General features: G+C 53.6%; 1 protein-coding gene across 1 annotated transcript; it reads right to left on the bottom strand.

Annotated features, from left to right (window-relative positions):
* Window positions 1–3,501: 3,501 nt before the first annotated feature.
* On the bottom strand, window positions 3,502–4,398 carry LOC136490747 (MLP-like protein 423). Its single transcript, XM_066486940.1, has 2 exons — window positions 4,133–4,398; window positions 3,502–4,011 (listed from the first exon to the last, which is right to left on the bottom strand). The coding sequence occupies exons 1-2, from the start codon at window positions 4,311–4,313 to the stop codon at window positions 3,719–3,721; spliced, it is 474 nt and encodes a 157-aa protein (XP_066343037.1). The 5' UTR covers window positions 4,314–4,398; the 3' UTR covers window positions 3,502–3,718.
* Window positions 4,399–11,586: the final 7,188 nt, after the last annotated feature.

The following is an 11,586-nucleotide window of genomic DNA, read 5'->3' as shown; positions in this document are numbered from 1 at the left end:
CACGTTGGAGACCCACTTGCGCGTGGGGAAGGCCCGAGGCTATGCACGGAGTTACCCGACCGGGAGCTTGGCCCTTGTGAGGGATTCCTTGCGAGGGGCTCCAACGAGGACTAGGGGGAAGCTTGCGCGCTTCTCGATACCTCGGCAAAAATACCGGAGTCGTCGACGGGAGTTTGCATATCTCTACCTTGCTCTTTAGCTTCCGCATTTATATTGATTATTTTACTACATTTGCGTTAGAGATAGCAACACACTAGCAAAACCGTAGTTGCACATTTAGATAGTTTATCTTTTGCATATGTTTTACTAAGGTTAGAAAAAGAGGCCATAGTTTAGAGTTAGAATTTATAAGTCGCCTAATTCACCCCCCCCTTTTAGGCGTCACGGTCCCTTCAGATGAAAAGCGTTTCGATACAACGATTGCATATGCAATGATTTGGATGTATAAATGCATGCATGAGAATGAATGCTTATGTACTGGAAAAGTAAAATGGGGGTTGATAAAGTTACCTCGATGGCTCGAGTGACGGGTTCAGAGAGCTCCTATCGGATATGTCCGAGTGGAATTCGGACATGTCATTCATGATGGAGTCGGCATAACCCACATGGGGCATCACATTGCTCCTTACCTATCTCTCGGCAGTCGTTCGATCGACTCGGGTGACCCGCTGGCCTCTCCTCAATGGAGATTCCATCGATGGGCCCCTCCAAACCTTGCCTGGGAAGGCGGAGGGTCGTTTGCGTGCAGTTGTGCCTTGTTTCCATTGCCTAGATTACGGTACTGGGGGGCCTGCCTAGGCCACATCCCGTTAGCCAGGCCACGTCCCATCGCACGGCTTTCCACATTAAATAGGGGGAAGGGAGAAGGTTTTCCTCCCATTCTTTTGCCTTTCTTCAACCGTTGTTGTTCCTCTTTCCTTCTTTTTGCCAAGCCTATTCGTGTGCCGCGGCGGTTTCTAGGAGAGAGTAGGGTAGAGCGAGGGAGAGGAAAAACTCACAGATTCATTCATAAATCCGAGGTGCGATGTCGAATTGGAGGCCTTCCAACGTGGATGAGGCCGTGCTGGCCGACTTCACCATGAAGGGGCTACTTTCGTCGAAGGATGTGGCGCACTGAAGGGCTCCCGTGCCGGGGAGGTTGTTCCGTAACCCCGGGCTGACGAGGTCATCTCCTTCCTTGCCTTCCACGAGCGTGGGCTCGGGTACCCCGCGCACTGGTTCCTGCGCGGGCTCCTCAACGAGTGGGGCCAGGAGTTGCAGCACCTCAGCCCAACTGGGGTGCTACAAATCACTGGCTTCGTCATCGTCTGTGAGGCCTTCCTTGGGATGGAGCCACATGTGGATCTATTCTGGTGAGTCTTCATCGGGCGAGCCCTGCCCGTGGGGAAACCGCCCAGAACCGCACCGGTCGAGGGGTTTGCCCTGCAGGAGAGGTCGAAGCCGTCAGTCCCCTACCCCACGTACTCCCCTAGTGACTCCAACCGGTGGTGGCATGGTGAGTGGTTCTATATCAGGAACCCGGTGAAGGCGCCGTTCCCGATGTTTATCGGGGGGAGGCCGGAGAAGAGGGAAAGTTGGACGTGGGGTCCTTCCCGTCAATAGAAAAAGTTGGGGATCATCAAGCCGGAGCTTCAGAAGCTCGTGTGGAATGGCCTCGATGGGTTGCGGGTCTTCCACACCTTTTTTTCGTCGTCGGGTTGCCCCGCTGGGGGATAGGACGCGACCGATGTGGGAATACTCTGGCCCAATGGATCTCGACCGCACATCACTGAAGGAGTTGTCGAAAGATGAAGTCCAGAGTTATCTTGGTCGGGCACTGCAATTGAGGGATGAAGACTCCCTCGAAGGGACGCACGGACCCCTTCATGCCGCGAAGCTGTCCAATTTGGTATGCTTTTTTCCCATGACCTTTTCCTTCTTATTTTGATGTTTTTATTGATTTCGAGTTGCCCATTTCGAAGGGACTCATGGGCTATAAATCTCGGTCGCATCTTCCAAGAGGGCCGAAAGGCGCGGTTCGGCAAGCCGCCTAGAGGGAGGTCACGCTTGCCAAGAAGAAGAAGAAAACTGAGAAGGTCTAGAGGAGGTTTGATAAGGAGAAAGAGATCAACCGGCGGGTCCATGGTGGCGAGAATCGGAGCGACGTGGAGGCGAAGCTCGAGTCAGAGGAGCCCATGGAGACGGGTGATGACGCGAGTTCCTCGAAGGACGAGGGAGACAAGGGCACTGCCGTGACCTTGGTGGAGCGCCGTAAGCCTGTGGCTGCACCCATTGGCGGCGAGCGTGGTACAGAGGTGCGCGGCGATGTTCCTGAGTCGAGGAAGCGCGCCGCGAGTGAAGATGACGCCAGTCGAACGAGAGGCAAAGTAGGCACGGTCACCGCGCCCTCCGGAGGCATCGTTGACTTTGTGGCCCCCTGCTCTGAGTGTGGCAAAGCACGCCGGTCGGTCGGGGGACATGATCGTTCCCCTACGTCTTCAGGGTCGACACACGTGTGCGACCCCCAACGAGGAGATACCCCAATAGTTGCTCCGGTGGTTTCACCATGAGCTGGCGGTCGTGGCCGTTCACGGGCCAATCGGGGACCGGCCGGGTCACCCCCTCCCTCAGTTGATGCGAGGGGGCGTGGGTCGTGCCCCCAAGCGATCCTCGTATGGTCGTCTCGTCGTTAGCCAGTCAGGGCTTCAGGGTTCTGCCGCTTTTGTCTGGGTATGTATTCATGCTTCCCTTTGTTCTCATAGTTGAGTTTTTGAGTGTGACCAACCTGCGCTTGCGCCCTTTTTTTTGCAGCGGCCAAGAGCCGGTAGGACTGGGGATGTCCCCACCTCCCGTGCGAGAAGAGTGGATACATAGCCTACGGCGGGTTGCGATGAGCGAAGGGGGAAGCAAGCTGGTGGCGGCGCGATCGTCCTTAATGGGGGCTGCGTCTTCCCAACCGGTCGTGAGCACGGCGGCGGTCGTGATGGCGGCGATCCCCGTGGTGACGGCGGAGGCCGGGTTGGCGGTGACTCTTGCAGTCCCTCCCCCGCCAGTCGTAGAGGAGGAGACGAGGGAAATTGGGCTCCCTGTCTCGCCTGGCGGAGGAGCGCATGGTTCGTCCGCCTCGTCAGTGCTGGAGGGGTCCGGAGGAGCCATGGACAAGCCAGAGGTAGAGCAGCCGTCGGCGAGTCATGGAGTCCTGGTGGCGGACATCCCCTTGGATGGCGAGGAGGACACTGGGGTGGGGCTGCCAGCCATCCCACCATCTGGGAGTTGGTGATGATCTGATCGTCGCTTGATACTACGATGATTGGATCTTCCGACGGGTCGGAGGCCACCCGCGAGCTGGTGTGGCCTTGCCCCGGTGAGCTCTGCGTTCTGCGTTCGGCGGTGTCCTCTTCCTCCCATAGAGTATAGCAATCAGTTCTTACAGCAATCCAGAGCACCTAGAGATATGGTCTCGCGTCCCAACTCTCTAATGTCAGTAGGTCCGAACTCTGAAGTGGCCGGCGCAGTATCGAGTGCGCAATGAACACGGAGAGCTTTATTGACTCGGAGGACCAGTGTGCAACGACACGTCGTCGGATGCACGACGCGGCCGCAGCAACATTAACCTGAGACAAGGACACGGACCGCGGTAGCTAGGTACCAAATAGACCAGCATGGACACCACACCACTCCACACCAGCGACGTGCACTAGAGCACTATTAGGAGTAAACTGGACTGCACCATCTCCATCTAGTTCTTGAGGAGGTAGTCGTCGAGGTCGTGGAACGTCTTGGTGGCGGTCTCCTTGATGACGTCCGGGTCGGGCACCTGGTCGTTGGCCTTGTCGAACTCCATGGCCCAGTTGACGGCGGCGCCGGCGCCGGCCTCGCCCTCCGCCGCCTTGGCCGGGGCCACCTTCAGCGTGATCTTGAAGTTCTTGTAGAAGTCCACCAGCTCGCCGTCCACCACGCTGTACGACACCACCTTGTTCTCGTCGTCCGCCACCTCCAGCTTCTCCTTGGCGAACGTCAGCATCGGCACCGCTGCAAGACACAGCAAACATCCGATATATCCGTGGTCGTCGTTAGCGGTCCCAGTCCGGCGGCACACATCCCCAACGTCAGCATCGGCACCGCTGCAGCACACAAGGCGATGGTTACGTACCCCCGGTGTACTTGAGGAGGCGGACGGTGCCGGCGGACTTGCCGTCGCCCTCGACGGTCTCGATGCTCTTGTACTGCTCGGGGAAGATCTTGGGGAACAGCTCCGTGGAGTCGCGCAGCGCCGCCCACAGCTTGTCCGCCGGGGACTTGACCTCCACCACCAGCTCAACCTTGGACGCCATTGCCTCTACCAACCTTCGTGCCACAAGCTGTGTAGTGTAGGTGGTGATGTGCCGGTGGTCTGGCGATGGTGAGACAAAGGCCCAGACCTCACATATATACACAGAACCAGGGACCAGCTCCAGATCGTGACTGCTCTTCTTCAGAGGAGAGCAGCCGCGCTGCTACTGATGCCGGCCATTCAAGGTTCTCCTGCACGATCCAACCACCTTGATCAGGCTCGAATTCAATTGCGTCCGTCGGTGCAGATCCGTCCGATTGATGACGGCAGCGTGCCTGCACCGTGTGCCCGTGGAATTTGAGGGCTCGCCGCCGTCGCCGGTCGCCGCACAGGGTAGAGTAATGGGATGGGATTCTTTGATCTGACACCTGAGAAATTAGATGAGGCCAGGCCGGACCGAAATACTACTGCGGTCTGGTTGGCAGTTGGCAGCAGGAGGGAGGCCCGGTTCCGGCCGAAACAGTAATGAGCGTCCGTCGAGGTGCAGGCGACAATGGCAAAATGTACTACAAGAAGTCTACTAGTACTAGTGTATACTACTCTGAAGTCTGAACCGAATGCCGAATGGAGAGTTGAAGAGAGGTTTGGTCCGTTTGGATGGGGAGTATGGGACCGTGGGTGCCACCACCCAACTGCAATAGCGAGCGGTTCTGGGCCTGAGTTTACTCGTGCTTGTGCCGCCGCAAAAGGTTGTTGATGCGGACTCATCATCTTTTTTTTTTTAATAAAGAGGAGCGTCACATCTGATATATCTAAAAGAAAAAAAATAAAGACTGGTAAAAATCGATGGACAACGAGACACCAAACGATCTCTAAAAATGGACGTGGGTAGCATACTGGACGTCTGAACGGACGTGCACGTCCCGACGCCTCGCTCTGAGTCGCACGCGCACCCTGCCCTTGACGTTGCGCCCGCCGCTCCTTGCATCCAGACGCCCGTGCAGCCCGCCCCGCCCGCCTCGCACGCGCACCCTGCCCCAGCGCTGCACCCCGCTCCTTCCCCTAACCCATTCTCTCTCCACGTGGGCGGGACTCGGGATCCAGCACCCATGAAAGCTCTAGTTTGATTTTGGTGAATTGATGAAACCCTAAGTGCTAACCTAGTTTATCAAGTGATCATGAGATAGGTAGCACACTCCAAGTAGTGAAGCAAATGAAGATCATAACATGATGATGATGCCATGGTGATGATCAAGTGCTTCGACTTAGAAAGAAGAAAGAGAAAAACAAAAAGCTCAAGGCAAAGGTATAAATTGTAGGAGCTATTTTGTTTTGGTGATCAAGACACTTAGAGAGTGTGATCACATATAGGTTTGATAGCCGTACTATTAAGAGGGATGAAACTCGTATCGAAATGCGGTTGTCAAAGTACCGCTAGATGCTCTAACTCATTGCATATGCATTTAGGATCTAGTGGAGTGCTAACACCCTTGAAAATATTTATGAAAATATGCTAACGCATGTACACAAGGGTAATACACTTGGTGGTTGGCACATTTGAGCAATGGTTAGGAACTTCACCGGCGCCCTAAACTCAGGTGAATGTGGTCACTGTAAGTGACCAGACGTTGGTCTCTGAAGGACCGGTGCGTCCGGTCAGTAGCAGTAGAAGAAGCGCAGCGTCGGTATTCATTCTTGTGATTGATTGGCTCCTTCTTCGACACGGCGATATAAACAAATTGCTCACTCTCTTTACATTACCACAAACTAGTTGTCAAGCTCTTTAGTGTAGCTAGTTGTGAGAGCTTGTTAGTTTGGTTAGTGTGACTCTTTAGTTAGCTTTTGAGAGCACACTAACTTAGTGTAGTGTCATAGCTATTGTGTGGATAGAAACTATATAAACTAGAATTATGGTAGGTGGCTTGCATTTTTAGTAGGCTAGCGCAACACTTGCTTTGCCTCATAATTGTCTAACTGGTTTGTTAAGTGTTGTTGTAGAAATTTTTAGTAGGCTATTCACCCGCCCTCTAGCCATTAGGACCTTTCATCAGCACTGCCTGCTTCTTGTCTCGCAGGACCTAGAGATGATGTTGATCCATAAGTCCTAGTTTCTTTGAGAGGAGCATGGTCGGATGGAGCAAGAAGCGGTGGTGTTGCGGCGGATCGACGAGGTCAAGCACTGACCTAGAGTCTGCCCATCGTGAGTCCCAAGACTAGGCGGCCGAGGCGACAGGGAGCATGGGTGGTGGAGCTATGTGTGGTTGAACGGGCGACTGTAGCCAAGCAGAAACTCGATGTGGCGAAGGCCCACTTGGCGAAGACTGAGGCAGCGCTCAGGAAGTCCCTAGAGGCTCTGGAAGCGGAGCGAAAGGCCCGGTCGGATGCTGAGTGGGAGGTCATCGCAGCTCCGAGGGCAGATGCTTAGGGGCAGAGGAGTCGAACACTCGACTGCTCGAGCGGGTGACCCAGTAAGAGGAAGGGCTCTCCATTCTTGAAAGCACCTGCCTCGATACATACATGTTCTGCCCTCGGTTGATGTCCTTGAATTTTTCTTTTCCTTGCTCCTAAATTTGTTGTCTGTTTCTAGAACTGGGTGGAAAGATTGGCTCTCTAGAGCAAGAGCTGGAGACGATCAAAGCGGCGCTAGCCCAGTCCCTTGAGGAGTGATGCGCTCTCGAGGGAGAGCTCGACCAGCTTCGAAACATTGTGCAGGTGGTGGTCTCCGAGGTGTTCGGGTTAGGACCGAGCACCAATACATCCCACCGTCCAGCTAGCGGAGGTCACGAATGAAGTTCGGGTGCTCATCTCTGATGGCATGTTCTACTGGGATGTCGAGGGTGCTGACCCCGGTGGTAACCCACTACCATGATCTGGACTTCATGGCCATCCACAGAGGATTTGCCGACGGGTGGAGCGCAAACGAGATCCATGCGCTGGGGGAAAGTTTGGTGCCTCACACGTAGGTGGTCGCTGAGCAGGTCACCATGCAATGGGTGATGGAGGCTCGCTATTCAACCGTGGCCACAGATGTGTGTCAAGAAGACATCGTCTAGCCTACGAAGGCAGTGGAGGTTGGGTCTGAGGTGAGCATCATCCTACCCCCAACCGAGCCAAACGTTGTCCTGACCAGTAGCCGAGCCAAGCGCCGTCGTCCTGACCACAACCGAGCTACCTTCATCCTCGTCAATCGCACCGACAACCGACGCAGCCGGGGGGCATAATGGAGTTAGAGTAGAAATAGTTCAGTTTATGTAAAATATGAATTCGTGGGGGAACCCCATGTGAATAGTTTTACATTCGTGAATATTTTAAGTTCGTTTTGTGATGAAATCACTCATGAGGGGAAGCTTGTCCCGTCCGCCCTTGTTTTTATCCTTACATAGCTTTGTTTTTTGTCCATTGTTTTTTGCACCTACTCGTTGACCCATAGGCTACAACCTTAAGAACCTAGGCGTGGCTCGTGAGGTTCAGCTGCTCGCAACCGTAGGTCGTGGTGGGGTGTGATCGGTTGGGAGGTTAAAGCGCAAGTTACGTAGGGTAATCAAAGGAATGGAATGACCTTTTGTTTAAGCGATGCCCTTTTGTTTGGGCGAAAAGTGTTACTACATGATAGTAAAAAAAAGGAAGGGTGGTATCGCACCCCCTATGGAGCCCCCGAGCGACCTAGGCCAAGAGTGCTCAGGCTAGGGTGCTATGGGAGCAAGCATTGAATGGAAATAAATGGTAAGACCGAGTTTTAGGGAAAGAAACGACGTAACTATTTGATGTTCCATATGTTGGTAAGAACGTTGCTATTGTCGTCCTTCAGCCGGTAGGCGCCCGGTTGGATCACCTCGGCCACCGCGTACGGTCCTTCCCATAGTGAAGAGAGCTTATGTTTGTCCTTGGTTGACTAGGTCCTCCTGAGTACGAGATCACCGACCTCAAGGATCCTCCCCTTGAATTTTCTTTCATGGTACCTGCGGAGAGTTTGCTGGTAACAAGCAGAGCAGATGATGGTCATCTCATGAGCCTCATCAAGCAGGTTGACTGCGTCCTACTAAGCCTCCATGGCTCGGTCTCAGTCGAAGGCCTTTACTCTTGGGGCACCGTGATCGAGGTCGGATGGCAACACTGCTTTAGCTCCGTATGCTAGGAAGAAAGGGGTGAACCCCATGGATCGGTTTGGGTCGTTCTTAGGCTCTAGAGGATGGATGGGACCTCTACAACCCAATGCTTCGGCATACTTTTTGAGTCGGTCAAAGATGCGGGGCTTGAGTCCTTGGAGGACCATGCCATTGGCCCGTTTGACCCAACCGTTAGTACGTGGGTGTCTGACCGAGGCCCAATCGATACTGATGACGTAGCCATCACAAAAGTTCAAGAACTTCTTCCCTAGTGAAGTTTGTTCCATGGTCGGTGATGATACAGTTAGGAACACCAAACTGATAGATGATGTTGAGGAAGAACTTGACCGCCTCTTCCGAGCGGATATTGGTGATGGGCTTCGCCTCTATCCACTTGGTGAACTTGTTCGCCGCCACAAGTAGGTGAGTGAAGCCACCCAAGGCCTTTTTGAGGGGTCCGACCATGTCGAGGCCCCAGACCACGAATGCCTAGGTGATGGGGATGGTATGAAGCTCCTACGCCAGCAGGTGAGTTTATCGAGCGTAGAACTGGCATCCTTCACACCTGCGGACCACCTCCTCTGTATCTCACAGCACAATGGGCCAGTAAAAACCATGGGAAAAGGCTTTCCCGACCAGTGACCTTAGGGCCACGTGATGTCCCATAGATTCCAACATGGATTTTGAGGAGAAGTTGTTTCCCCTGGTTGGTCGGGATGCACTTCATAAGCACTCTCGACGGACTTTGCTTGTAAAGCTCGTTACTAATGGCGACGAATGTCTTCGGCGCGTTGAGCAATTCGTCACCCTTTAGTCCTTTACGGTGAGAGAACCTCCTCGAGGAGGTAGGTGAGCTATGGTGCTCTCTAGTCGACCGGAATCAAGTGCCATCATGGCGATGTCGTTGGGCGATGTTGCCATGGAGGCACCAAGGTCAGAGCCCCTGAGCGCTCGGTTGGGGTCAGGGCACGTTTGGGGGTCGAAGCCCTCGAGTGCTAGATTGGTGTTGGAGCTCGTCTGGGTTAGATCCTCTCGTATGCAGGCAGGCGGCTCAGTGGAGGTCATTTACAATGACCACGTCGGCGGGTGGTTCCCATCTGGCTGCTAATTTTGTGAGGAAATCAGCGGCATCATTGTCCTTTTGAGGGACATGGTGCAGTTCAATCCCACAAAACTTGTCGCGCACCTCCTGGCAGTACACCACCATGAGAGGGCTCTTGTAGGAGGACTCCTTCATGACTTGCTCGATGACCAACTCTAAGTCACCGCAGACATGCAGCCATGTGGCGCTGAGCTCAATGGTGATGCGTAGTCCATTGATGAGGGCCTCGTACTCCACAGTGTTGTTCGAAGCTGAAAATGGAGACGGATCACGTAGCGGAGCCTGCTCCCTTCTAGGGAGATCAGAACCACTCCAGCCCCTAAGCCGAGCGCCATGACCGACCTATCGAAGTACATCATCCAGTACTCGTGGGTGATATTCGGGGTCGGGAGCTGGACTTCCGTCCATTTGGCGATGAAGTCGGCAAGAGCCTGAGACTTAATAGCGGTGCATGGGACATACCTGATGTCATGGCCCATGAGCTTGAAAGCTCACTTGGAGATTCGGCCGGTGGCAACGCAGTTATGGATGACCTCCCTAAGTGGGTACGAGGTGATGACCATGACCTCGTGGTTGGTGAAGTAGTATAGGAGCATCCAGGTTGCCATCAGCACAGCGTACAGAAGCTTCTGAACCTAGGGTAGTGAATTTTGGCAACGGTGAGTACCTCGTCGATGAAGTACACCAGTCACTGGACCTTCAGGGGGTGTCTTGGCTCCTCCCTCTCGATGACGAGGGTGGCACTCACAATGTGGTTGCTTGCCACGATATAGAGGAGGAGGGATTCTCCTCATTCGGGAGCTATGAGGATTGGGGCCAACATCAGTGATGTTTTGAGGCTTTCCAAAGCCTGTTGTGCCTCCTTTATCTAGACGAATGCGTCTGTCTTCTTGAGAAGTTTATAGAGAGGCATCCCCACTCGCTTAGTCGAGAGATGAACCGGCTCAGGGTAGCCAAACAGCTGGTGAGCCTCTATATGCCCTTGACGTTGCGTATAGGGCCCATGTTGGAGATGGCCGTGATTTTTTTGTGGTTGGCTTCGATGCCGCGCTTAGACTCGATGTATCTGAGCAGCTTCCCCTTTAGAACCCCAAAAGCATATTTTTCGAGATTCAATTTGATGCTGAACCTTCGGAGGTTCGTGAATGTGGCGGCTAGGTTTACGATCAGGTCGCTAGCTTGAGCCATTTTCACCACTATGTCATATATATAGATGATGATTGTTGGTTTTGGCGGCTCGACTTGATCAGGTTGGTCGGGTGGGTCGATTTGGTCAGTGAAGCATCATTGCATGCCCCATAGATAGGTGGCGCTAGCGTTCTTTAGACCAAAATGTATGGTTACGCAATAGTATGAACCATACAGGGTGATGAATGAAGTCGAGACCTGGTCAGACTCTTTAATCGTGATCTGGTGGTAGCCTAAGTAGGCATCCAGGAAGGAGATGATTTTGCACTTTGAGGTAGAGTCGACTTTCTAATCTATGCGTGGCAACGGGAAGTGGTCCTTTGGGCATGCCTTGTTGAGGCCAGTATAGTCAACACACATTCCCCATTTTCTATTCTTCTTTTTCATAAGAACATGATTAGCTAGCCAGTTAGAGTGGTATACCTCTTTGATGAATTCGGCTGTCAGAAGTTTAGCGATCTCCTCGCCTATGGCCTTGTGCCTCTTGTCGTCAAAGTGACGCAGGTGTTGCTTGGTGGGCTTTGAGCCTAGGATGATGCATAGTGCATGCTCGGTGACCTCCCTCGGTATGCCCGACATGTTAGAAGGCTTCCACGTGAAGACATCACGATTTGCATGTAGGAAGTTGGCGAGCTTGCTTTCCTATTTGGTCGGGAGCTTCATCCCGATTTGCACCATCTTGGTTGGGTTGGTGGGGTCGATTCCCACCGCCTTGGTTTCCTCAGTCGGATGGAAGGTGCTTGAGGAGGTCTACCCATTGTGGTTGGGAACTGCTAGAGTCACCGAATTCCCGAGCTCTGGGAGCTAGGTGGAGTTGATGATGGCAGTGGCGAGCTCATAATGCTCATGGTCGCACTGTGTAGGCCTACGAGAAGGTGCTACCTATGGCGATGACGCCGTTTGGCCTCGGCATCTTTAGTTTGAGGTAGGTGTAGTTG

The sequence above is a fragment of the Miscanthus floridulus genome, chromosome 11 (genome assembly GCF_019320115.1).
Source record: "Miscanthus floridulus cultivar M001 chromosome 11, ASM1932011v1, whole genome shotgun sequence".
NCBI classification, from domain to species: Eukaryota; Viridiplantae; Streptophyta; class Magnoliopsida; order Poales; family Poaceae; genus Miscanthus; species Miscanthus floridulus.
This window is presented reverse-complemented; position numbering and strand designations above follow the sequence as displayed.